This window comes from Oryzias latipes, chromosome 23 (genome assembly GCF_053564925.1).
Source record: "Oryzias latipes strain Hd-rR chromosome 23, Olatipes_Hd-rR_3.1".
NCBI classification, from domain to species: Eukaryota; Metazoa; Chordata; class Actinopteri; order Beloniformes; family Adrianichthyidae; genus Oryzias; species Oryzias latipes.
The window spans coordinates 26,253,847-26,280,627 of record NC_136259.1 but is presented as its reverse complement, the minus strand read 5'-3'; the positions used below and the strand labels follow the sequence as shown (position 1 = coordinate 26,280,627).

General features: G+C 49.7%; 1 protein-coding gene across 1 annotated transcript; it reads right to left on the bottom strand.

The window, feature by feature from the left end:
• Nucleotides 1–3,210: 3,210 nt before the first annotated feature.
• LOC105353871 (potassium voltage-gated channel subfamily A member 5) lies at nt 3,211–26,569 on the bottom strand. The gene is made up of 2 exons (XM_023952665.2): nt 22,651–26,569; nt 3,211–4,958 (listed from the first exon to the last, which is right to left on the bottom strand). The coding sequence occupies exon 1, from the start codon at nt 24,728–24,730 to the stop codon at nt 23,051–23,053; it is 1,680 nt and encodes a 559-aa protein (XP_023808433.2). The 5' UTR covers nt 24,731–26,569; the 3' UTR covers nt 3,211–4,958; nt 22,651–23,050.
• Nucleotides 26,570–26,781: the final 212 nt, after the last annotated feature.

Genomic DNA, 26,781 nt, shown 5'->3' with positions numbered 1-26,781 from the left:
TTGACGGTCTCACCTGTCTGCAGATTCACCTGCAGCAGGCGGAGCCTATTAACTAATAACTCCAGTTGTGATTCATTTTCTGCATTAATCCAAACCTGATCTGTTCATCCTGGACACGCTGAGGCTTCTGGTCTGTTTCTAATCCATGATCAGATTGTAGTTTTCTGTGACTTTTCTCAAGTGACCGCAGCAGCTTCCATTTGTAAAGAACCACAACAGTCTGGAAGCGCGTCCTTTGCTGACAACAGCGCCATCTAGTGACGGAACAGTGAATTGTTCCTGAAGCATGAAATGCAAACAGGGGTTTTCTGCACGTGGTCCATGGTGGGTAGTGGTTAGCACGCTCCTCACAGAGAGAAGGTCCTGGTTTGAAACCCAGCTGGGTTCTTTCTGTGTGGAGCTTGCAGGTTCTCCTGGTTCATGTGTTCTCCGTACGTTCATTGATGATCCTGAATGGTTCTTTACATGTGAGTGTGGCCCTCTGATGGACTCCACCTGCACCCTTAACAGCTGTGATAGGCTCCAGCAACCTCATGACCCTGAAAGGGATTCAACCGATTCAGAAGATGGATAGATGGATGATGGATGACATTACCGTCTCTAATGTTTCCAAACTTCTCCAGAAACAGAACCACTGATGTTCTGCAGCAGCTCTGATGTTCTGCTCGTGTGTGAAGAAGAACCAGCAGCCCTGTGGGTTTCTTCCTTTATTTCTTAAGTCTTCTGCATAAACAACCAACATTTGAACAGACAGAATTCTTCAGAGATGAACAGGAGGAGACGGCAGCAGAACCTCTTTAACCCGGTCCACACAGGTTTGGCTTCTTCCCAGAAGTTTGGCTGTCTCAGCCCTGAAGGATGAGGGCGGAGCGTGGACCATCCAGACTCCGCCCACAGTTGGTGGACGGTGTCTGCAGTGAAAAGGAACTTTCTGCTCAGACATGGACCGCGCTGACACCAGCAGATGTAGATCCAGTCTGGACCTTCTGGGTCATAGATGTCCCTGTCTGCTTACAGCCGACTCAGCAAAGGTCAGCCACGACTCTCAAACCAGAATCCAGACCAGGACCTTCAGCCATGTTCTGGTCCACGTGTCAAAAGTTCTGATTAAGTTTGATTTTTCTGCTGGACATAAAGTTCACAGAAGAACCCTGAGGAAGTTTGTGCATCATGATAATCTTATGGTCCTAAAGGTCCGGTTCTGGGTGAACAGCTCCCTGACAGCAGATCTTTCAAATCTCTCCATGTTTCTGAAGAGAACGATGGTTCCCTGAGAAGCACAAGCGGAACCAAACCCTCACTAGAGCGTACGTGAGTTCAGGAAGAACCAGAGGGGAGAGGAGAGCAGACAAACAAGAACTTCAAGGTGAAATCTGGAAAAGGGCAGGACCCTTCAGACTGACTGATCAAGAACCTTCTGACTAACCTGCAGGAACCTCAGACTGACTGATCAAGAACCTTCTGACTAACCTTCAGACTGACTGATCAAGAACCTTCTGACTAACCTGCAGGAACCTCAGACTGACTGATCAAGAACCTTCTGACTAACCTTCAGACTGACTGATCAAGAACCTTCTGACTAACCTTCAGGAACCTCAGACTGATTGATCAAGAACCTTCTGACTAACCTTCAGACTGACTGATCAAGAACCTTCTGACTAACCTGCAGGAACCTCAGACTGATTGATCAAGAACCTTCTGACTAACCTTCAGACTGACTGATCAAGAACCTTCTGACTAACCTTCAGGAACCTCAGACTGATTGATCAAGAACCTTCTGACTAACCTGCAGGAACCTCAGACTGATTGATCAAGAACCTTCTGACTAACCTGCAGGAACCTCAGACTGATTGATCAAGAACCTTCTGACTAACCTGCAGGAACCTCAGACTGATTGATCAAGAACCTTCTGACTAACCTTCAGACTGACTGATCAAGAACCTTCTGACTAACCTGCAGGAACCTCAGACTGATTGATCAAGAACCTTCTGACTAACCTTCAGACTGACTGATCAAGAACCTTCTGACTAACCTGCAGGAACCTCAGACTGACTGATCAAGAACCTTCTGACTAACCTGCAGGAACCTCAGACTGATTGATCAAGAACCTTCTGACTAACCTGCAGGAACCTCAGACTGACTGATCAAGAACCTTCTGACTAACCTGCAGGAACCTCAGACTGATTGATCAAGAACCTTCTGACTAACCTGCAGGAACCTCAGACTGATTGATCAAGAACCTTCTGACTAACCTGCAGGAACCTCAGACTGATTGATCAAGAACCTTCTGACTAACCTGCAGGAACCTCAGACTGACTGATCAAGAACCTTCTGACTAACCTTCAGGAACCTCAGACTGACTGATCAAGAACCTTCTGACTAACCTGCAGGAACCTCAGACTGATTGATCAAGAACCTTCTGACTAACCTGCAGGAACCTCAGACTGACTGATCAAGAACCTTCTGACTAACCTGCAGGAACCTCAGACTGATTGATCAAGAACCTTCTGACTAACCTGCAGGAACGTCAGACTGACTGATCAAGAACCTTCTGACTAACCTGCAGGAACCTCAGACTGATTGATCAAGAACCTTCTGACTAACCTTCAGACTGACTGATCAAGAACCTTCTGACTAACCTGCAGGAACCTCAGACTGACTGATCAAGAACCTTCTGACTAACCTGCAGGAACCTCAGACTGACTGATCAAGAACCTTCTGACTAACCTGCAGGAACCTCAGACTGACTGATCAAGAACCTTCTGACTAACCTTCAGGAACCTCAGACTGACTGATCAAGAACCTTCTGACTAACCTTCAGGAACCTCAGACTGACTGATCAAGAACCTTCTGACTAACCTTCAGGAACCTCAGACTGACTGATCAAGAACCTTCTGACTAACCTTCAGGAACCTCAGACTGACTGATCAAGAACCTTCTGACTAACCTTCAGGAACCTCAGACTGACTGATCAAGAACCTTCTGACTAACCTTCAGACTGACTGATCAAGAACCTTCTGACTAACCTTCAGACTGACTGATCAAGAACCTTCTGACTAACCTTCAGGAACCTCAGACTGACTGATCAAGAACCTTCTGACTAACCTTCAGGAACCTCAGACTGATTGATCAAGAACCTTCTGACTAACCTTCAGACTGACTGATCAAGAACCTTCTGACTAACCTTCAGGAACCTCAGACTGATTGATCAAGAACCTTCTGACTAACCTTCAGACTGACTGATCAAGAACCTTCTGACTAACCTTCAGACTGACTGATCAAGAACCTTCTGACTAACCTGCAGGAACCTCAGACTGACTGATCAAGAACCTTCTGACTAACCTGCAGGAACCTCAGACTGACTGTGAACCCTCAAACCTTCGTGGACCTTTGTTTACGTTTGTTGGTTTTTCCTTGTGTTCCTCAGAAGCTCAGGAACGTTCCATGATCTCCGTAAATTCGGAGCAGAGTTTTCCGTTTCACTCACAGATCAGTCAGAAGGTATTTGCCCCTCCCCGGGGTACTATGAGCGGTTCTTTGGGTAAACTAGTTTCTGTTCTGTTCTGGACTCATCGTTTCTCTGGAACAAATTCAGGTTTATGGTTCTATCGGACCAGTTCCTCTTCAGGTTTGGTTCTGGTCTTTTCGGCTCACAGCTGATTTAACGTTTTCCAATAACTGACTTTTGCATATTTGTTCTTTTGCTGGAGACTTTTACAAACCTTTTCTGAACAAAATGCATCATGGGACATGGAGTCTGCAGACCTCCTCCCAGCTGACCTGGACGTCCAGCCTGGACCTGAGCTGCGTTCAGTTGAGAAAAGTGTTTCTGAGTGAACGTCTCACAGTGAAGAACGTCTGAGGAACAAAGATCCATGAGACTGACAATCACAGGGAACACGTGGACTCACGAAGGTTCTAGGTGGAAGAACGCAGCCTCAGAGAGAAGGAACCATCTAAAAGCACAAAGGCGGCTTCACTTGTTCTTTGTTCTGGAAGTCAAACATCGGAACAACAAAAGCTTTGATACGACAAAAAACCCTCCGCTTTGGTTCTGGTCCAGGACGGAGACGGTCCAAAGCTCGGAGGTTTCTGGTGACGTCGTTGGGCCTCAAACGGGTGCAGGTGCGGGTCAAAGGTCATTTCCTGAGTAAATGTTCACTTTTTTTGGTTAATACACAAATAAACCAAGTTTTTTTCCACTTTTCTCTAAAAATCACGTCACAATATTCGGAAATTGTTGAAAATACAGTTTTCCCCAAAACTTAAATCTGGTTTTAAACTTTTGATGGAAAAAAAGCCCCCCCCCCGCGCCTCCTGAGGAGATCTGATATGTTGGAGGAAGTAAAAAAATAGTGAGAGGTGGTGACACCGGGGGGGTTCAACACTTCAAGCTCCTGGAGACACAACAAGGCTGTGGTGTCCGGAGGACCCCGAATGCATCCCGCTGGTGGGGCGTTTAAAGTCACGTGGCACAGGGTTGTTTCAGATATGGCTTTGGCGCTGGTCGCCACAGGACGGGGTGGGTCAGAGGAAGCCGTCCATCAGGCGGATGACCCCCCCATTGTTGTTTTTTTTTTCAGTCTTTTAGAAAAATAGAAATCAGGAAAACAGCGATACAAAAATAAACGGAGAGTCCGTCCACACGACAGCGTCACACTGAGATGGACTCGTATTGCACAGAGAGGGATTTCTTCTCCACTCAAGTCAGTCATCACCAAAACCAGCGGGGCGTAAAAAACGCCAAACAGATGGTTCCCATCGCTCTTCCACCCCCGCAGCTCCAGCCGGACTCCATCAGGCAGCCGCTCCACCCCAACCCGAGGGACAACCGGACGTTTGAGCGGGAACGTTGGTCGAAGGCACAGACTTCCCAGGTGTGGAAGTGCAGCCGCTGCTTCCTGGAGGAGGGACTTCCTCCTCTTCAGGTGGGGGCGGGGGTGGGTGGTGCTGGCCCTCTGTGGACAACAGAGAGGAGACAACCTTCAGTGTTCTGTCAGGAATCCTTCCAACGACACCCGACCCTGCTGAACCGACGACATGCAAATGTCAGAACAGCTGGAGGAGCGTGTGATCTTTGAGATTCTGGATCCACTGGATCCCAAACCAGGACTTCAGAAAACCATTGTTCTGCACAAACAGAAGGTTTTGGGGGCAGATCAGGATCCACTTAGAGGACAATAACACAGAAAACTCGAAAGCACACATTGTAAAACTTGAAGGCAATATTGACAGTTTGAAAAAAAAATACATTTACAACTTGAAATAAAAAACTATGAACCTAAAAATGTTACCAAACGAAAAATAATGTGTATCAGTTACAGTTTGCTGTTTTTCATTTTGTCTCTCTCTTTACTCTCAGTCCTCAGTTTACACTTCGGAATATTTGCTTTCACCGTTGGGCCTACTTTAATGTGGAGGCGGGCCTTTGAGCCTATTGGCTACCGGGACATGATTGATGTCATGTGACCAAGGTTGTGGTGATGTCAGCGTCTGTTGTTGGTGCCGCCTGTGCCATCTCTCTTCTGATGTACCCTGAGAGAGCACCATCCCTGCTGTACGCCACAATTCCATCAGTTTTATTTCTATAGTCCAACCTTACTACACAGTTGTCTCAACGGGCTTCACTAAATGTACTAAACATAAAATCGGTTCTAAGGAACCTTCAGACTGACTGAGCAGGAACCTTCATGAACAGGAACCTTTAGCTGATGGCTAGTCTAGTCTAGTCTAGACTAGTCTAGACTAGACTAGACTAGCCTAGGCTAGATTAGGGAAGACTAGACTAGACTATACTAGACTAAACTAGCCTTGCCTAGCCTAGCCTAGCCTAGCCTAGCCTAGCCTAGACTAGACTAGCCTAGGCTAGGCTAGATTAGGGAAGACTAGACTAGCCTAGGCTAGACTAGTCTAGACTAGACTAGACTAGCCTAGGCTAGTCTAGTCTAGTCTAGACTAGTTTAGACTAGACTAGACTAGCCTAGGCTAGATTAGGGAAGACTAGACTAGACTAGACTAGACTAGACTAAACTAGCCTAGCCTAGCCTAGCCTAGCCTAGCCTAGGCTAGGCTAGATTAGGGAAGACTAGACTAGCCTAGGCTAGGCTAAACAGACTAAACTAAACTGGGCATCCCTGCCCTTAGACCCTCCTTCTCTCTAAGGAAAACTCCTAAAAAAACAAATTCCTAGAATAAAGCAGAAACCTAAGGGGTGTCCACGTGAAGGAGGGATCCTCCCCCAGGACGGACAGAACTCTTAGAGAGAATTAGCTTAGAGAGAATTAACTTATCTAACTCTACAACTACATATTTAAAGTCTAGCGGATGAGCTTCTTCCAGATGGAGTGGGGAGACGGCTGGGGGCTACAGACGAGCCAGAGACGAGGGACACAGTCAGGCATAGGAGCACGGATGAGCCAGAGGTAAGGTCCACACTACATCCCATTATCATTTGAGGAGCAGGAAGTAACAAGGCAAGCCCTTGATGGTCATTGTGAGATGTCCAACAGTCTTTGTAGAAGTGTGGATGCTGCTGTTGGTGCAACACAAAAGCAATAGAGATCAGACACTCAAACACCAACACTTCCTGCTCGCTCCTCTATAAACTCTCATTGGTTCTCGTACGGCCGTCGGACAGAGGCAGACGTCCGTCTGGGGTGAGATTGCTCTGCATCCCGATGACGTTCAGGACTGTTCTTAAATGGCTGGAAGTTCTTCCAGTTCTTTCTCCCGGGGAGAGCTCTCCTCAGCGCGGCTGGGGAACCTCCTGCTGATGTGGAACGTTGGGACGATCTCTACGGTCTCAGAGGTGTTCCAGCTCCAGGTCAAGTCCTCTCTACACTTTTACAGGAACATGAAAACCAACTCCCACACCCACAAAACCTTCCCAAAATGCATCTTGGCTGCTTCTGCAGAACGGTGAAACCCAAACTGGGTTTCTGTTAACCGCATCGGTAAACAGGTCTGCATCCAAACCGCCTTTAAATGTCACCGAATGTCTGCAGAGATCCTGAGATCCTCTTACAGCGCCCGAAGAAATGAGCTAAACCAAAAACTTCTGAAGGACGGAAGCCTAAATGTACCAAACTTAGCCGTTCCTTTGAAATACCAATAAGGTTTTGTTCCGGGGTTCCTTTGGTTCCACCATGAGGACACATGAAGTAATGGCGTGTCCCTGACTTAACGTCTGAAATGAAAAAGATGGAAAAATGTTTGCAACCTTCTCCAGGGAGACGACTGCCTAAAGACAGAGCAGCCGGGTCAGACGATGAAGGAACCAGGTCTCTGTGTGGCTGAAGTGCTTTTGTGCGCGGCGTTCCTGGAAGTTAATCCTTTAGCGGTGGCAGATGGTGCCGGGAGCATCCACGGCTCTGCCCTCAGCAGCTACGGCCGGTCTGAATGATTGCAGGGCCCGGGCATTAAGTTGGATCAGTGTAATCCTGAGCAGCATATGCAGCAGCCAAATCCAGCAGCAGAACCTTCTCCTCCACCAGGAACCCTGAGAGAAGAAGGTGAGGCACGAGAACACCAGAACCCTGCCTGAGGTTCCACAGACACGTGTTCACCGGAGCCTGATGAGGCTACAGCCTCTGTGGGATGCTGCTCTGATCAGAGGCCTTGGTTTAGGTTCTATTGAGATGTTTTGGGTTCTAAATGTAGTGGGTTCTAAAGCAGTTGGGTAGCTCGGTTGGTAAGGTGGAAGGCTGCCATGCAGGAATCCAGGGTTCGAATCAACAATCGTACTAGGGGCAATTAACATATCAATGGTGAGCAATGAACATCACTCAGTTGGGGCCCTTGGGCAAGACCCTTAACGCTTCTGCCTCCCAGCATGAATGATCCCGGTGACGGTCAGAGGGACCGTAGCCATGAACTGGCAGCCACGCCTCTACCCTCAGCAAGTATGAATGAATGATGGACACAATGGAAGAATTTGAGTGTCTGGAAAAGAGGATCAATCCATGATTATTATTATTATTATTATTAACCCTTGTGCTATCCTAGGCACTTTAACGTTGGGAGTGGGGTCATCTAGACCCACTAGACCAGGGGTGGGCAATTCCAGGCCTCGAGGGCCGGTGTGTCTGCATGATTTCCAGACATCCTTGCCATACTCATGGCTGATTACCTGGTTCAGGTGTGTCCAGCCAATCAGAGCATGGTATGCTGGAAAACATGCAGGAATGCGGCCCTCAGTGCCCACCTCTGCACTAGACAGTGCTCTGAACCTTTTTTCTTCAATGATTTGGGATCTTCACTGGTGTCCATGGATTACATGAAATCTTTCTACCTTTATCCACCTTTGTCATGGTAGGGAGAACACGTCAATGGAAGGGGGGGGGGGCATCTAAGACATCACAAGGGTTAAAGGAAATATAGTGGGTTCTACAGTAAATATTTGAGTTCTACAGCAGATTTAGTGGGTTCCACAGCTGATGTAATGGGTTCTAAAGCAAATGTAGTGCGTTCTAGTGGGAATTATGGTGGGTTTTACAGTAAATATTTGTGTTCCACAGCTGATGTAGTGGGTTCCACAGCACACGGCTGGTTCTGGACGGTTCTGCAGAGAACAGACGTCAGAGCAGCTCATCCTCAGATAAACAGCCTGCTGTTCTCATTAGCCTACAGTAGGTGGCGCCCCAGGCTCAATCATTTGCTGCCTTCACTTGATTTGCTCTGACAATTACTTGCAGGCTGAGCTTTCACCCACATGTGACCCTGGGGTCAGAACTGGCCGGGTTCTGGGTGGATGTTCTGGACCGAAGCGGGCCGTCTTCTCTCTGCTTCACACACCGCCTGACCTCTGTAGATCTAATTTTACATGACGATGAAAGCGATGACATTTGGGCGCTCACGCTCCGGTGCTCTCATGCCCCTCCAGACTATTTTCAGCCGGCGTGTGTCGTGTGTTTGGCGAAGCAGCGCAGATTGGAGGCAGGGATCTGTGTTCACGCGAAAGCGTCCTGCACGCCGCTCACAGCGAGTGTGTGCGCAGAACGAGCAGAGCAGTTGGATGTGATGATTCACCGCTGAGGTTGTGAAGCATCACTCTAACCTGGAGGCTGCTTCTGTTTATTTCCCTCTCCTCCTCCTCCTCCTCCTCCTCCTGCTGCTCCTGCTGCTTGTTTTTTTCAGAAAAGAGGAGACATTTGTTCTTTTGCTGTCAGCTGATGGTTCATTCCTGGTCACCGCGGTAACCACTCACAAAACAGCTGAGTTTGCAGGGGTTTTCCGACCTTGACCTCGTCCTCAGAGTGCCGTTGCCATGACGATAAGAGGCAGCTGCTGGGTCAAATGCAACACAGAGTTTAGCTCCAGTGGTGACGAACACAAGTTCAATGCTCGCATTATTTTCATCTCAGAAGATGATTCAAAATTATTTTTTAAATGAAACTGCTGCCATCTCCTCTTTCTGCTCGCCGTTCTGTGGTCGATTATCCAGGGAACTTGTTGATGTCCAGAGTCAGGAGAAGGAGCAGCAGGAACTAAAGGAGTGCCGCCATTTTGGCTGCATTTCCAATAATGCTGACTGAGCATGCTTTAAAGGGCCTGTGGCATGCTGTTCTTCAGCCTCTGAACCCTTGTGCTATCTTAGATGACCCCCCCCCCTTCCATTGACGTGATCTCCCTACCATGACAAAGGTGGATAAAGGTGGAAAGATTTCATGTAATCCATGGACACCAGTGAAGATCACAAATCATTGAAGAAAAAAGGTTCAGAGCACTGTCTAGTGGGTCTAGATGACCCAACTCCCAATGTTAAAGTGTCTAGGATAGACCAAGGGTTAAATAAACGATTTCCATGAATATGATAATATTTTACCAACAAAGCACACATTTCTTTCATAAAGTATGAGGTATTTTCTTGAGCTTTATTCCATGACTCGATCCTTGAGGCTCCGCCTCTCTTTCTTTGTGGGTGCCGCCCATTTCATGACGTCATCCTAGAGCCGGCCCAGGCAGCGTGTCTGCGTTTCTCCCACGAAAACAAACAACATCCAAACTTTTACATAGATGGATGCGCAGACTGTGCATTTAAAATGAAAGCGTTTAGCCGATCACCGCGAGTTTCACAGAGAAAGTGGGTGTGTCTGTTAGCCTGGGGGCGGAGCTGGCAGCGCAGACTCTTCCTGGAAGGGGCGGTCCTTACTGGTCTATGTCTTGTTTTGGTGGATTGGGAGGGGCTGGTGCTCAGAGAGCAGATTTTTAGAGGAATACTCAGAAATGGATCATGATACCAATTCGTTTTTTTTCTCCTGATGAATGAACGTTATAATACATTTAAAAGCTACAAAAAAAGATTTTACATGTAAATGACCCTTTAAGGTGTCCACTGTACTGCAGATTTGATTTTATAGGGCCAGCAAATCCCTCCATTAATCTATCTATCCATCCATCCACCCATCAATCCATAGGTACCTATGGCGGCACGCTGCCACCAATCCAATTGTCTTGCATGCAGACTGCAGGGCATTATGATGGTATGGTATGATGTCCATGTTTGAGTGCACGTGTGAGTGCACGTATGAGTGCATGTGTGGCCCTGCGACAGACCGGTGACCTGTCCAGGGTGTACCCCGCGTTTGCCCAACAGTAGCCGGGATAGGCTCCAGCAACCCTGTGACCACGAAAGGGATACAGCAGGCTGAGAAAATGGATGGGTGGATGTTTCTGAGTGACAGATGAGGTAATGGAGCTGCTGTGGAAAGAAGGAAAGTCAGCTGTTGAAGTGATAACTGTGCTGAACTGAGAGGATGTCTCAGAAAAGATCAGGACCGGCAGAAGCGCCTGCTGCAGCTGGAGAGTCAAAGGTAGGCGGCGGTCCGCTCCACTTTCAGCCCAACCCTCTCTGACCTCCGGCTGGTGGAAACAAGCCGGGAATTATGTACTTAATGACAGGGAAACATAAATCCCAGCAGCACAGGTCCTGGTGTCAGCCTGAGCGGCGTGCACGACTTATCCTGAGCCAAAGTGTCTCTGCAACCATTACCGCAAAGTTTAAAGGATCTGCTCACAAAGGGAAACTCCCACGCCTGAAATCCGCCCGCTGAACCCGCCCCCATCTGAACGCCGCCGTACAACCCAGCACACATTATCCATAGCGCCCTGCTGTTGCAGAAGGATCATGGGAAATGTGTGAGTGTTTCCGTGTGTCAGCCATGTAGAATTCAGATGAGATGTTGGAGGACGAGCTGCATGTGTCAAACTGAAGTGATCTTCATGGCATGCATGGTTAGAATTCTGCCCAAGGAAATCTTTGTTTCAGGACTTTAACGACAGGATTTCCTTTCATCCCCTCGTACTGCACACGTTTCCGCTCATCTGCGCCTCGGTTTGAGCTTCACAGGAGGTTTGGGTTCAAGTTCAGGTTCCTTCCAGCTAAAGTCTCTATCAAACTCATGGTTCAGTTCCATCCATAAGGTTATGCTCTAACAGCACCAACATAAAAGCATCGCGCCCGAACAAACATGAAGGAGCAGAGGAGGAAGCCCAGACTTTAGCTGCAGGTCCATTTCCACCATCTGGAGACGCGAGCTCCATCCTACAGCGAAGGTCCACAGCTTCCACTCATGACTCTCACTGTCAGAAGATCCCAAAGGGGAAACCTAGACGGCACATCAGCAACATCAGGGAGCGTCTTAGTCCCAGCTGTCCGTACGGTGGATGCAGGCCGTCTGCGGGTGACAAATGCTCAAACCTGTACGGAACATCCAGGTGGGCGACGGCTCAGTCAACCCGGGGGGGTTCTGCTGTCAAGCTGCAGCGACAGGTCGTAGTGAACACTTCTACAGCCCGTAAGGGGGGAGTCAGGGAGACGCAGGCATGTAGAAGGTAGTTTTGAACCCCCCTCCCCCAAATCCTGCAGAATGCGTGAGGATCCCGTTAATGCTGTTCACGTGACACGTGCACGCTCCTCACTGCAGCCTGACTGTTAATGTGGAAATTAGACAATCAGCATCGTTTCTGTGGACGTCCTACAGGGAAATTAGGATCACGTGCACACCCCGTGCGTGCACGTGATCCTCACTTAAACACCTTACTGATGACCAGGGTGTGGCGTCAGGAGGCCATATGGCAGCATCACCTATACCTCATAGGTGCACGTGACTTCCATTAGCCTTACGAATATTTCACCAAACACTTCCTCCACGCACAACAATGGTACGTTCCATTTTCATGGCGTCCCTTAAGGCGGTCGTATGAGCCTGGAGGGAACTGCAGACACGCCTGCGCTCCCCTTAAGACACAGCCGCTAGGACCCTCCACAGACCCGACAACCCAAAAGCCCACAGAACCCGCACGGGTCACTCCCATAGGGGTGCATCATGTGACCAAGGCTTAACCCAAGAACACAATCACTGTCACATCTGAGGTCTGAACCCCCGCCGAACCAAAAGGCTGCAGGTTCAACCCCCCCAACTGTAGCTGATGCAACAAAACAGCAGTCCAAGATGGGTCCAAGAAACAAGGACAGTGAGTTTTGTTTGAATAAAGACAAAAACCCAAAGAGAAACCTTTGGGTTCTTTGATCAGCAGCTGCAGAACCGGTCCAGAGTGTAGCAGAACACGGAAGAACCAAAGTCCAGACAGTGATGTGTGTGTTTTTGTTCATAAAGCCTAAACTGGAGAGCAAAGAGGAGAGCTAGCACTGATGCTAGCTAGCTTCAGTCTCTTTGGCCGTGGTTTGTGCTCCGGTCTCCTGTGAGTCCGTTGAGCTGTCATACAGGTGAGGCTGAGCTGTCGTTGGTTCCTGCTCACTGAGCAGAAATGTTCCTGTGCTGTCACAGCTTTCTGCTCCACTTCATTCTGGTTATTTAACAGTCTGAGATGAATGAGGGAACATTCAGCACTGCTCACAGCCCACGGCTTCACACCCTCGTCCTCCAAGAGTGAAGTGTGATGAAGACGAGCTGCAGGGAGACGGGCTGCTGCTGCAGATATGCAGACATGTTTCTGCGCCGCGCTCGCCCAGCCGGCGCCGCAGCCCAAACCACAGAAACACAGCCATCCCACAACAGATTAGACCTCCAGCAGAGATTTCACCAATATTCATTAATAGAAAAGGAATTAAAATGCTGCCAAAGACAAGAGAGAGAGAGAGAAACTGGCAGAAGGCAATGGAAACACCGACATGTCTTTATATGAGACCAACTTTGTTCAGAAGCGTCAGACAGACAGCTCAGTGCTTTCTAGCTGTTGTGGTTCTGGACTGTGTCCACGTTCACCAGATCTTCCCGCCAGTCTCCGTGCATCACTCTATTCATTACTGGCTCCTCAGATCTGCAGGAAGACGCTCGTTTTTTTGGGGCTATGATCGATCAGCTGAGTCACCAAGTGTGAAGAGGAAAAAGCAGCTGTTCAGAGCCAAAGGGAACATCAGCAGCCGGAAACACTTCCTGTGACGTCTGCGTGAAAAAACCACATCATCATCTCCCACTGATGGAACTCTATGAACCACAAGAAATGACAAAAGCAACAAAAAACCTCTGAAAAGGGAGGATCTGTTCATAGATAAAGTCTTCCAGGTCTTTACATGAATTTATATAAAAAGGTAAAATATTCTAAAGCTATTTCCTTTCTCAGGATTGTAAAAACAGCCAGATTATGAATAAAGTTCCATTTGAATGAAAGCTACAGTAGCCACGCCCACTTTGCGGGCTTCATCAACAGATGTCACGTGTCCTTGACAGCAACCAGCGTTTTCTCTAAGTGTTTTATACTGATTTGTATTGTTGTTACCTTTAATATAAAAACAAACATTTAGGCTAAACGCGTTTTTTCTAAATGTAAAACAGTTTTTTAATTTTGACAATGTGACTCCCTTTCAAAATAAAAGACATCCTAGGATGACACTCATGTCCATCAACAGGTTTCAGAAGAATGAAACTTTCTCTGATCTGGTTGGTCTGCTTTGGCGCTGTGGCGAGCGGCCGTCCTTGTCTCCTTGAACGTCACCTTGGTCGTTTTGGATTCTATTAGAAAAACTATCAAGAGGCTCGATTTTCTCAGCAGCTCTAAGGAAAACCCAAATCCAGGATCTGACCTGAAGAGGTTCACGTTTGGTCTTTGGCTTAGCCTTCATGCAGCTGATATGATAAGGCGCAGGTTCGATTCCCAGCTGCTGCTAAGCGCTAGAAGGAGCTCGCGCACAAACGCTCGCCGTCTCCTCATATCTGTGGTGAAAATTAGACGTGAGTAATTAAATCTGCGCGTTCATGCGTGGCTGATGTGGCACATGGAGACAAACGTGCCGCGTCCCGTCAGCCGAGGAGACGTGACTAAACGTGAGGAGCCTCGTCCGGGGACGGTCAGAGGGAGGCGTGGCCTGGAGGGCTGAAGGGTCATTCTGAGAGACGGCAAAGGATGACGTTGGTGCTGATTCCGGAGTTTTTTTTTAAACATTTCTACGACACATTTCCAGATCAGACGATCAGCTTCCCCCTCCCAGTCTGACTTCCTGAGAGTTTGTTCTCTGCAGGACGACGGGGAGTCCGGTCCCTGGACAGAACCTCTTCCGGTTCCACGCGGGAGAGCGTGCAGCCTCCCTGAAGACATCAGAAAAGGCTCAGCCTGCTCTGTGCCAGAACCAGAACATTTCCAGTGGGGTTCTGAAGAGAGAAGCTCTCCTTGATGACCCAAATGAGCGGGAGAACCAGCTGGGGGGGGGGGGGGCGCTCTGACATTTCAGCTGCTCTGTCTTATGTAACTGCATTAAACGCTCCTCCGTTTCAGCCTCCATGATAGCCCGGCTCCCGCTCGCTCCTCTCCATCACGGAGGAGCGGCGTCCGTCCGTGCGGCGCTCGCAGTGACTGGAGCAGATGATGCAGAAGTGATGCCTGCAGCCGCTCATGTGGAAGCGCTTCGTTCAGCCAGTCTGGTTAGATAATGTTTGGCCCATGCCTCTTTGTTTGCTTGTTTTCTGCTTGTTTGCTTTTTCTCTCTCCGCTGGCAGCAGCGTTTTGGTCAAACTTCATCTGCATCTCCTCCCAGAATAGAACAGCATGGAGGAGGTCCAGTTTACACGTCCGCGTTAAGCCCTCGTCCACACGCCTGTTCAGACATCTGCTTCCTGTTCAGCATGTTCCCGTCCGACACCGCTGCGGCGACCGCTCCAGCGTTCAGAAGCTCTTCTGTCCTCCACTCCTTACCTGTGTTGATGTTACCTGCTTGAACCGGCTACCTGTATGAAGACACCTGTCCACACTCTGAAACAGACTCCAGCTTCTCCACGGGGACCAAAGAGCTGTCGAAGGACACCAAGAACCAGAAACCAGAACCAGTACACAGCAGCTTGGAGAGGCGAGATCAGCCGTTAGAGAAGAAAGATCTCACCTGGCAGAACAAATGATTTGTGAGCAACATGAACTGGTAAATGATCTAAGGAGAGCCACAGGGATAAAGGTTACCATGGTAACACACGACATTGTCATGGCTGCTAGTGCCAGAACAGAACCGTCTGAGGTTCTTCAGAATCCATCTGGACGAGCCAGAGGAGGATTGGGAGAAGGCCATGTGGTCAGACGAGACCCAAATGAAACTCTTTGGTGGAAACGCCTCTCGCCATGTTTGGAGAAAGAAAACCCCCTTTAAAGCACGGGGGCGGAAACATCATGGTCTGGACGACTGATCCGTATGAAGGAAAGCATGAATGGATCCATGTACGGAGAGATTCTGGACCAGAACCTTCTTTCATCAGTGAAACATTAAGGATGAAACGTGAATGGACCTTCTAGGAGGACAAGCATCCCAAACACATCGCCATGGCAACCAAGAAGCATCTGTGTGAGAGGCATTTCAAGGTTCTGGAGAGTTCTATCCAGAACCTGGACCTTTGGATTGAAAGTCGCAAAATATCCCAGCTCTGGAGAAGAACTGCTGAAGAACGGACCAGGCCTGCTGAAGACCTGCAGGACCAGCAGGACCAGCAGAACCCGCAGAACCTCCAGGACCAGCAGAACCTGCAGAACCTTCAGGACCAGCAGGACCAGCAGAACCTGCAGGACCTGCAGAACCTGCAGGACCAGCAGAACCTGCAGAACCTGCAGGACCAGCAGGACCAGCAGAACCTGCAGAACCTTCAGGACCAGCAGAACCTGCAGGACCTGCAGAACCTGCAGGACCAGCAGAACCTGCAGAACCAGCAGAACCAGCAGAACCAACAGAACCTTCAGGACCAGCAGGACCAGCAGAACCTGCAGGACCTGCAGAACCTGCAGGACCAGCAGAACCTGCAGGACCAGCAGAACCAGCAGAACCTCCAGGACCAGCAGAACCAGCAGAACCTCCAGGACCAGCAGAACCTCCAGGACCAGCAGAACCTGCAGAACCTGCAGGACCTGTGACTGATGACTTTTGCTTCACCAATAAGATGTTCTTTTCCCTTTTATCAGAAGCAGAAAATATTTGCATTCATCCTTTATAAACGGTTTTGTGGCATAAAATATAAACTTTCTTTGGGGGTCACAAACCTCCAGCAGAGTCTGGACCTGAAACCAAGTCCTAGTCCCAGACCTGAGTGTCTGACCGTGGAGGACCTCGGTCCACAGAGGAGTTTGAGTCCTGAACAGTTCAGCAACTGATCTGAGGATCCAAAGAGCCTTCAAGGCGGTTCTGACAGGGGAGCAGCTGGGATCATGGTACCACAGAACAAACTGGAGGTTCTGGTGTCTTCACTGGGGGGCTGCGTTTCCAGCCTGATAACAGAACCTTTGGTTATTCCTGCACAGGTTCTCCATCTAACAGTTCCCGTCCTCCTGCATCCACATCAGCTTCCCCCGCTGCCATCCTCCCTCCCTCCTCTAGACCAGAGTTTCCAGACCCGGGTCCTCGGGGAACCTGTCCTGCCTTAGATGGCTGCAGAGTGGAACTTCTAAGGAGGTGAGGTTTCACCCCCCCCCCCCCCCCCTTCCCCTGAACTGCTAAAATAAAGGAAAGGCATGAGAAATGGCAGAAGGGGTGGGGTCACCGAAAAGGGATCAATATTTTTCCAATAGATCTGACTGTCATAGATCTGGTTCTCATAGATCTGGTTCCTATGGATCTTTTTGGGCCTCACAGAGTTTTTCTGCTCTTTCTTGGGGGCCAAACGATTAGCTTACATAATGTCCTCTGAGCCCCCCCCCCCTCATGTCAGGGACCTGGAGCAGCTCGGCTGAAAACCTTTCATTATCAGACTCCGATGAGGAAGTGCTTTGTGTTTGCTCAGCGGCACGCTGGCGGCTGCAGCCGTCTCCTGGCGTGCTCCTGTGGGGGTGGAGGTGGGGGGGTCACGCCGCTGTCAGGGCCTCTCGTCATGCCCCTCTGGGGTCTGGCTGCATTTCTGCTGGTTTTCCTTCCGCTCCGCCTGTCAGGAGGTTCCTGCTGCTTCGGTTCTACGCTCAGTGAAAATGAAAATCTTCAGAGAACTTCAGCAGAGTCTCATCACCAAACAACATTCTTTTCTTTTCAAAGCTCCTCCAGTTTCTTTGAATTGTTTCCATTTTCAGTCAAATATTTGTAAAAGGAACTCATTTATTTCATAGACAAACATTTTGATCTTTGTTTTTCTATACATTTCTTTTTTAAAGGTTAATCTTCTCTGGATTTCTATTCATTCATATTTTAAAGGGATTTAGCCGACGGAGCGTTTCTCTTTTTTTGTCGTCTGTGTTTTAGTCTGTTTTCATTTAAGTTTCTGTCTTTAACTTTTGCAGCATCTTCATCTTCTGTAAGTGATTACACACGAGAGTCAGGTGTGTGGCATCCAGGAAGTGTGCGCTGGGGTTGCTGGGAGATGAAGTGCACTCAGAAGTCTGCGGGTGACCAGAGGGGGGGGACCGAGGTCTGACCTTTGACACCCTGGATCTGGGAATGCTCCTCATCCTTCCTCGCTGCTCTTCCTCCGCCTCTCGCCTGCTTCTGCAGATGCAGCAGCTCTCACCTGAACATCTGACATTTTCTCCACAAGCTGGACGTCTCCTAGCAACACTCCATGACTCTGTAACAGAAAGACGCCATTGGGCCGGCGGCGCCGCGCTTGACTCATACGGGGCAGAAGTTTGAGTGGGTGAGGTTTGCCCGTCGACACCTGTGCTCCTCCTACGACTGCACCTCCACACAGGAGCTTTCTCGAGGCTTTGCATCCTGCACTGCCGGGGGGGGTCATGTGACTCCTTGGTGAACTGGGTTGACCTTAAATCAACCCTCATGTTCCGGTTCTGAGCTTCAACCCGGTCTGTGGAACACCCAAAAGTTCTGACCAGAAAACAGGAGCCCGTCCTCTGACTGTCATGGATGAAGGAGCTCCTGCAACTCCTCGCTGCACCTCCTCCAAACCTCCTCGTGGTTCTGCCTCTTCACGTCCCGGTCCAAACACGCAGAGCTCACGGCGCCTCCTCCGTTCTCCGTTGCTGCTCCTCGTCCCATCTCTGATGTGGCGGGCAGGCTGAGGTCTGAAGGGCAAACGTGGCCTTCAGTCTGCAGTGATCCACCTGCTCAAGTCTTCCTGGTCAAGTTTTGCTGCCGGTTCTTCAGCATCAAAGTGGCGTTTCCATCTGAGCGTGTTCCCGGCGTGACGATGCTGATGTACACTGACGGCGTGCTGAGTCAGCAGAGGCCTGCCTTCATCTAAACCGTATCAGCCACCCGCTGGTCTGGATTAAAGGACACCAGCATTTCATTTTGAGGAAAAGTGGGATTTGAGATCACCAGGAAGAAGAAGCACTGAAGAGAAAAGGATCATGGGAAACTGAGGAAAACAGATCCATCAGATTAGACTAGATATCAACAGAAACTCAAATTCACTTTAGGGGGGCAGTTGATCAGGTCTGAATGCCAAAACCCTCATGTCTAGCGTCTCACCTCGTCGCCTATTTGGGAATCAAACCAGGAGAAATGCTGCAGCTAACGAGCTTAACGAGCTGGAGCTTTTGTTTGTTTACCAGTTCATTCTAAAATATCTAACATTACCATCTTCTAAATTCTCTATTATTTGGGGTCTTGACCTGGTTATGAACATGACCTCACTGTCTGTTTATTTCTATTGATCTTTCTAGGTTTTTCAGTCCTTCTCCTGATCAAAAGCATCAACGGTGAATCGATCCGGAACGAGGATCGTCTACAGCATCCGAAGATCCAGGAGAGCAGCAGGCAGCTCCATCATCCGAACCACATGACCTGTGATGGCGTCAAGGTCAGAACCAAACGCCCAGATGTGAAAACGTTTGACCTCGGTCAGAGGCTAGCCAAGACCAACTTTAGCTTCAGGATCAGTTTTTATTTTTGAACTTTTCGGGAGAAATTTTGAGTAATAAAATATTCCTGTCCTCCTCCTGATGATGTTTCTTTCAGGACAGTTTCTGTCCATCTGAGGTGGTGTTAGAGAACCAGCTGCACAGAAATCTGAATCTTTTCAGTTCATTTTGATCAGGAGTTGATGAGACCTGAAGGATGTCAGCGGACAAAGGAAGCGGTCAGAAGAGCTAAACTGTCTGGATTTTAGATGTACAAGTGTAGATTGCGATGTAGAGGCTGGTGCTGGAGCTGCCGGACCCCCCAGGATGGACAGAGTGAGCCTGCAAGGCAAGGGTCCAGAACAAACATGTTTCCTCTGGAGTCCGGGTCAGCGCTGCCAGGCCGGGCTCGGCCCAGCGGGCTCAGCTCAGCTTCGCTCCCTGGCTGCTCTGTTTGTTCCGGCTGCAGCTGAGGACGCCTCTGCTTGTGCACGCTCCTGTGCACTTGCACACGAGCGCCTCTTATGTAACGTCCTTGCAGGGAGTCAACGGCGGCCGTGCAGAGCAGAGTCCGGCCTGTGGGGGGCGTGGAGCCAACGAGGATCATCTGGAGGAACCGGACGGCGGCGTCCGTCCTCGTCTCCAGCTGAGGTCACTTTTAACGGCTCTAATCAGGCCTGACGGTTCTGTGGTTGAAGGTCCAATTACCCGAGCGGCAGCCGCTCTGCAGATTTTCTTCTGCTGACACATGCCCCTCGGATTTAACGCAATTAGGAGGACCAGAATAGCAGCATGATATCACATGTAAACACGCTGCATCGTAGGTTGGTCATGGGGGGGGCGGCTCTGGTGAGTCATGTCTGATTTCTCTGAGCTCCTCCTGAAAAGGAGCCGTCGCTCAAGCTGTCAGCTTCAGCCCAACTTCTCTAATCCCTCAAGTTTCTGAGCTTAAAGTTCAGACTGACATCTGCACGGCGAGGCGTTCAAGGTCACACGGCTTCAAACAAGGCCTCCTACGGAAGTCCAGAGGGGACAAAAACAAACCGTTGCAGTCATTTGATGCAATAAAGAATTAGTCAAACAGCTGTGTTGTACCTTTAAATTGGAAACAAAAATGAATTCTGGGATTGGAAAGAAAAAAAGGGTCAAACTTGCTTTTGTAAACGTTTTGTTTTAAAAAATCTTCGGTACATTTTATCCACTTAATCTGGTTTCAATTCCAGACCAAGTCACGGTTACCAAAGCAAACGTGACGATCATTTTTAAAAACAGATCCAGAGACCTTTTTTCCTAAATCCGATCCGGTTCTGTCCTCAAGTGGAATTCTTTTGTTCATTCTTAAGAACCTTTCAGAACCCAAAGGTTCTGTCTGCAGGATCCTCAGTCACAGATGAACGCCATCAAAGCCAGCAGCTGCAGCAGAACATCAGGCCCGTTTTCAGGAACCTTTAAGCAAAAAGGAACTTCACAAAACCTCAACGTCTATCAGAGCCGCCATCACACACAGGAAATGAATAAACCAGCCGTGAAGCTAGGAGGTGGAAGGATCATGGTAGGGGCTGGTTCTATGGTTCTAGGATCTGCGTGTTCTTTGGTTACCAGCATGATCTGAAGACTCTAAAGCTGCGTTCACACAGAACATGATCCGCGCATCACTTTCACGATGGCAGCCTCTCTGAATTCGCTGCTTGCCGCCTGCCCAAAAATATGTTCATAAGCTTGACGTGTGGGAGGAGCTACTGCCAGAGGATTTGAGCCTGAACGGTACGCGGAGCGGCATGCGACGTTTAGAGATCAGGTTTTTTGATTTTGAAGAGTTCCACAAAAGCATCGGTAATCGTTTCTATGTCTGGGTTCATGACATCATTCAGAGACTCTCCCAAAACGGCGAGGTTCACCATCTACTGATGTTTCTGAATGACGGCGCTGTCGGTATTTCCGTGACTCTGTGACCCAGTTTGACGACTTCCTGTTCCACATTAGTCAGAGGAGAGAAAACGTAAGAATAGCATTAGAGCAACTTTTTACTACTATTGAAAATAAGAAAAATGTCATAAAATTTATGATGACAAGGATCAGATTCTCCCTGTGTTGGAATTTGACTCCGCCCACTAATAAAGTCACTGAACATGTCAAGTGCCCAAAGCTGTGTCCCTGATTGGTTGGCGCTCACGGTCTGACATCTGTACGTTGACTTAAAGATGAAACTGGGCGTGTCTGCCGCGTGAATCACGCTGAGTGTGAACGCAGCTTAAAGCTTGTTTGAAATTCAGTCAAACATCCAAGTTTAGTTCCTTTAACCAAAAAATGTTCATTCAACAAATACAAACCACACCCACCATACAAACCACACCCACCATGCAAACCACACCCACCATACAAACCACACCCACGATACAAACCACACCCACCATACAAACCACACCCACCATACAAACCACACCCACCATGCAAACCACACCCACCATACAAACCACACCCACGATACAAACCACACCCACCATACAAACCACACCCACCATACAAACCACACCCACGATACAAACCACACCCACCATACAAACCACACCCACGATACAAGTCCTCTAATGTTACGAAGATCCTGCTAAAAGTGTCAAACACGCTGGATTCATGCATTCATGGCGGCTCCACTGCGCTTTAATGGTCAGATGAGTTTTTCTCTCTTCTGCTTCCAAACTTTAGGGAGATGTGAAAATCTGTCCAAAAGAACATTTAAAGCGTCAGCAGATATTTGACAGAGAATGAACATTTAAAGAAACGGGGGTTTATGCACCAGAACAACAACAGGAGGTCAAACAGTCAAAAGCCTTGAAAACCAGACTTCAGATGGCGCCGTCATCAGAAATCAGGGATCCCTTCATGAGGACAAGTTTTGCTGCAAAATCAACTCAAATTCTTTAAAGAACATGAAAAAACATGATTTCCTGTCTAGAAAAGTGATTGATGGAAGTAAAGTTTTGAGTCAAAAATGTTTTTCTTTCATTTAAAAATGATGTACATACATGTCCATAAAGGAATAACTGCTCCTTCATTTGCATCAATGAGCAGAAATCAGACAAAATATTGAAAATAGATCGAACTGTAATCATTTTTATTCCTCAAATAAAACATGAATAGCTTTAGTAAAAATTTGTTTTCAACTATTTGAACATTTAAAAAATAAAAAGACTAAAAAGAGAAAAGATCAATTTAACGTTTGGATCATAGAAAACTTTCATAAATAAGTGAAGGAAAAACGTTTTTCCCACCAAGAATGTGACTGAAATGTGTCTTTTTAAAATGATCGTTTTTCTGTTTCAGGAGGTTGTGACGTAGATCAGGTCGGACTTGTTCCGGACGAGTCCGACTTGAACCGAGTCTGAAGCTGAGAACGCAGCTCTCAGCTGCCATAAACATGCGCGCACGCTTGACACTGACCTGATGTGTGCGCGCCTCCTCCGTGCACGTGCTCCCCGCTCCTGTCGTACTTCCACTCAGTTTGTCAGAAAAGTTCGATTTGAAAGTTTCAAACAGGAAAAGGAAAATCCGTGAAAAAAGATCCTCTGTTTTCGTCTGAAGTCTGTGCGCGTGAGCGTGAGACCCACTCGAGGTTCATGTTCAGATTCCGTTAATCCTCTGCGTGTCCAGAAATGATCCCATATCCTGACGGCTGCGCGCGCGCCTCACTCCCGTTTCCCACTAGCTCACGCGCAAGTTTTTTCCTTAATCGAGCACGCGCGGACAGTTGAGGTTGAGGGTTGAGACCTTTGAGCCTGTGCAGCCCGGGGGAGGGGGGTGAGGCTGGGGGGCGGTTCTGCGGGCTCGGGCGGGTCCGGGTCTACAGGTCTGTCTCGCGCGTGTCCAGGCAGAAGGCGTACAGGGACTTCTTGAAGTCCACGCTGCTGTTCGCCTTCATGTTCTTCTCCCCCCCGTCGCCCCCCTCGTTCTTCTCCGCGTCCTGGGACTTGGCGGAGGCCCGGCTGCCCCGGCGCCGCGGCTCGGGGCTGGCGCGGCCGCTTGCGGGCTCGTCCTTCAGGGAGGACTGGTCCTGGTCGGTCTCGCGGTGGTAGAAGTAGTTGAAGTTGGACACGATGACCGGAACCGGCAGCGCGATGGTCAGAACCCCCGCGATGGCGCACAGCGAGCCCACGATCTTCCCCCCGACCGTCACCGGCCGCATGTCCCCGTAGCCCACCGTCGTCATGGTAACCACGGCCCACCAGAAGGCGTCGGGGATGCTGGAGAAGTGGGACTCGGGCTCGTCCGCCTCGGCGAAGTACACGGCGCTGGAGAAGAGGATGACTCCGATGAAGAGGAAGAAGATGAGCAGCCCCAGTTCGCGCATGCTGGCTTTCAGAGTCTGGCCCAGGATCTGCAGCCCCTTGGAGTGGCGGGACAGCTTGAAGATCCGGAAGACCCGGACCAGGCGGATGACCCTCAGGATGGCCAGAGACATGGCCTGCTGGCCGTTCTGGTGCTCCTGGCCCTGCTGCTCCGCCAGCTCCGTGCCCACCGTGATGAAGTAAGGCATGATGGACATGATGTCGATGATGTTCATGATGGTCTTGGAGAACTCCGACTTGCTGGGACACGCGAAGAAGCGCACGAACAGCTCGAAGGTGAACCAGATGACGCAGGTGGTCTCGACGATGAAGAACGGGTCCGAGAAGGTGAGGGAGGGCCGCGGCGCCGTGCCGTTGTCCGGCCGGACGCTCACGGCCAGCTCGCGCTCGTCCCGGAACTCCGGCAGCGTCTCCAGGCAGAAGGTGATGATGGAAATGGTGATGACGATCACGGACACGATGGCGATGCCCCGCGCCGGACTCGAACTCTCCGGGTACTCGAAGATGAGCCAGACCTGCTTCTGGAACTCGTTCTGGGGCAGCGGCTTCTCCTCCTCCTTGATGAAGCCCTCGTCCTCGCGGAACCGCTCCATGGCCTCTTCTCCCAGCTGGTAGAACCGGATCTCGTCGGCGAACACGTCGATGGACACGTTGACGGGTCTGCGGATCTTCCCCCCGGACTGATAAAAGTACAGAATCCCGTCGAAACTGGGCCGGTTCCGGTCGAAGAAGTACTCGTTCCGGAGCGGGTCGAAGTACTTGATCCTCTTGGCCGGGTCTCCCAGCAGCGTTTCCGGGAACTGGTTCAGAGTGCCCAGCTGGGTTTCGTACCTCAGCCCGGCGATGTTGATGAGCACCCGCTCGTTGCTCTCCGCGTCCACGTCCATGTCCAGCAGGTCCTCGTCGAACAGGTGGGGGCTGTGGTCCGCGCGTAAAAGCGCATCCATGGCGTTCTCGCTGCAGCTCAGCGTGGTGTTCATGTCGTTGATCTTCCAGGGGCTCAGCTGCTGCCGGGGGCTCCCGCGGGTGTTCAGCTCCTTCCCGCGCTCCTCTCCCAGCGCCGTTTGGACGAAGCCCGGTTGAGGGACCTCCAGCGCGTGCCGGCAGTTCTCCTCGGCATTCCCGCCGCCGCCTTTGGCGCCGCCGTTTTCAAAGCTCACCAAGGCGATCTCCATGCCGCTGCCATCCACGGTCACTGAAGCAGAAGCTGAGGGGGCGCGTGGAGCCCGAACATCCCGCAGGTTTGAGTCCGGATACAGGGGGGGGGGGGGGGGGGGGGGGCTGTGCGCGCGGAGCTGAGCTCTGGATCACGGCTGCTCCGCGCGCGGGGGCATGCGTGGAACGCCGCCGCTCCGGAGCGCCGCAGCTGGGAGAGATGTCAACATCCAGACCGCGGGAAGAGACGCAGACCCGGATTAGAGAGCAGCCGCGATGATCACTCCTGACGTCAGGAGTGAGGCTCGCGCGCTCAGCCGCCGCGGAAAACCGAAACACGTCTGAGAGGAGAGAGAGATGCGCTCCCTCCCTCTCTCCAGCAGCGGAGACGCGCTCCGTTTGTGGCACAAAGCGCGCGCACGGCGGTTGCATTTCTGTGCTGTCAGTCAGCATTCAGAGACACCCCCCCCCTCCAAAAACACAGGGACGTGAACTCTTCTAAGGAACATTTGTGCAAATATCTCCATGCGGAACCAATATGTTCTCTGGGTTCTCCAGGGAACCCTTCACACCCACCGGTCTCAGAGGTCGAGTCCTCTGATCTGTTTTCAGAGCGTTCCCAGTTCCCTTTTCATCCTCTGACGTTTTAGTTCTGTTTTCTAGGACATAGTTTCTGCAGAGCGGCAGGAGTCTCTGATTTGTGGGCGGGGATTATGTGGGAGATTGATGAAGACTCTGGACTCCAGCTCTTCTTCACGCTTTGAATGTCCTTTTCAAAGAATGCCCCCCCCCCCCCTCTCTCCTTGTCTCTCCCAAAGCCGTCCTCCCACGTGACCAGCTCCTCGCCTTCTCTGCCTTTGTGTCCGAGTCCTCTCCTGTGGGGGGGGGGGGGGCGGCCCCCGGGCGGCACTCTGTCCTTTGAAGGAGCCTTTTCTCCAGGATCTTCTTTGTTCCTTTCAGCCGCGCTGGTCAAAGACCCTGAAGGAAACACGACTCTCCTCGTGCTTCTGTGACGTCATCGAGCCATCACACACCGCTGGAAACAAACTGTCAGCTTTTGGTGATGAAAAAAACAAACAAACAATCAAGTTGAGGTTTCAGATGATGAACGCTGAAAGTTTCCAGTCGTCACTGATGCTCCTCAGCTTGGAGCTGGCGGCGTTTCCACCTCCAAGCTCATGACGTCACATTCCTCCAGAATTCCTGTGGTTTTTGTGGACCAAACGAGCAGAGACTCGTCCCATGACAATGCTCCAGAAACTCCAAACGTTTGCAGTTCTGCTCGGCCTACGCCGTTCTGGACTAAGTGACGTCATCCATGAAGCTCCAACCAGCTCCAACCAGAGGGGGTCGATTCAGTCACCATTTCTGCACGACACGGACGTGATTCAGACAAAAATGGCAACTGAATTGACTTTCTTGATCCAAATGGGTCAGAGTCATTGTTTCTATGACAACCACTCTCACCAATCAGGAGGGAGCTTCTTAGAAGGCCACACCCCCACCGCTTGAAAGCGGCTACAAACTCTGAGTAAATCAGTAAAAGCGGATTTTCTGTGGCGACCCCTGAAGGGGGACAGCGGCGATACGATACGTATCCAGATATTTTATTGGAAAACTTTTTTTTTTAGGAGTATGACTTAAAAAACTGTACCTGGATATTAATGTGTCTTTCATCGTAATAATACGATCTAATGCAGTCTATTTAATGATTACAATGTTTAGCACTGCAACTGTATCACATACAGTGGTGGACAAAATAGTTGGTACCCCTCAGTTAAAGAAAGGAAGTCCACAATGTTCACTGAAATGACTTGAAAGGTTCAAAGGGAACAATAAATTAATATGTATTGAAAATTGAAAAATCAGAATCAACCATTACTTTTGAGTTTTTGATGAACAGAATTATTTAAAAAAAACAAACTAATGAAATAGGGCTGGACAAAAATGATGGTAACCATAACTTCATATTTTGTTGCACAACCTTTTGAGACAATCACTGCAACTAAACGGTTTCTGTATTTGTCAATGAGCCTTCTGCACCTGTCCACAGGTATTCTGGCCCCCTCCT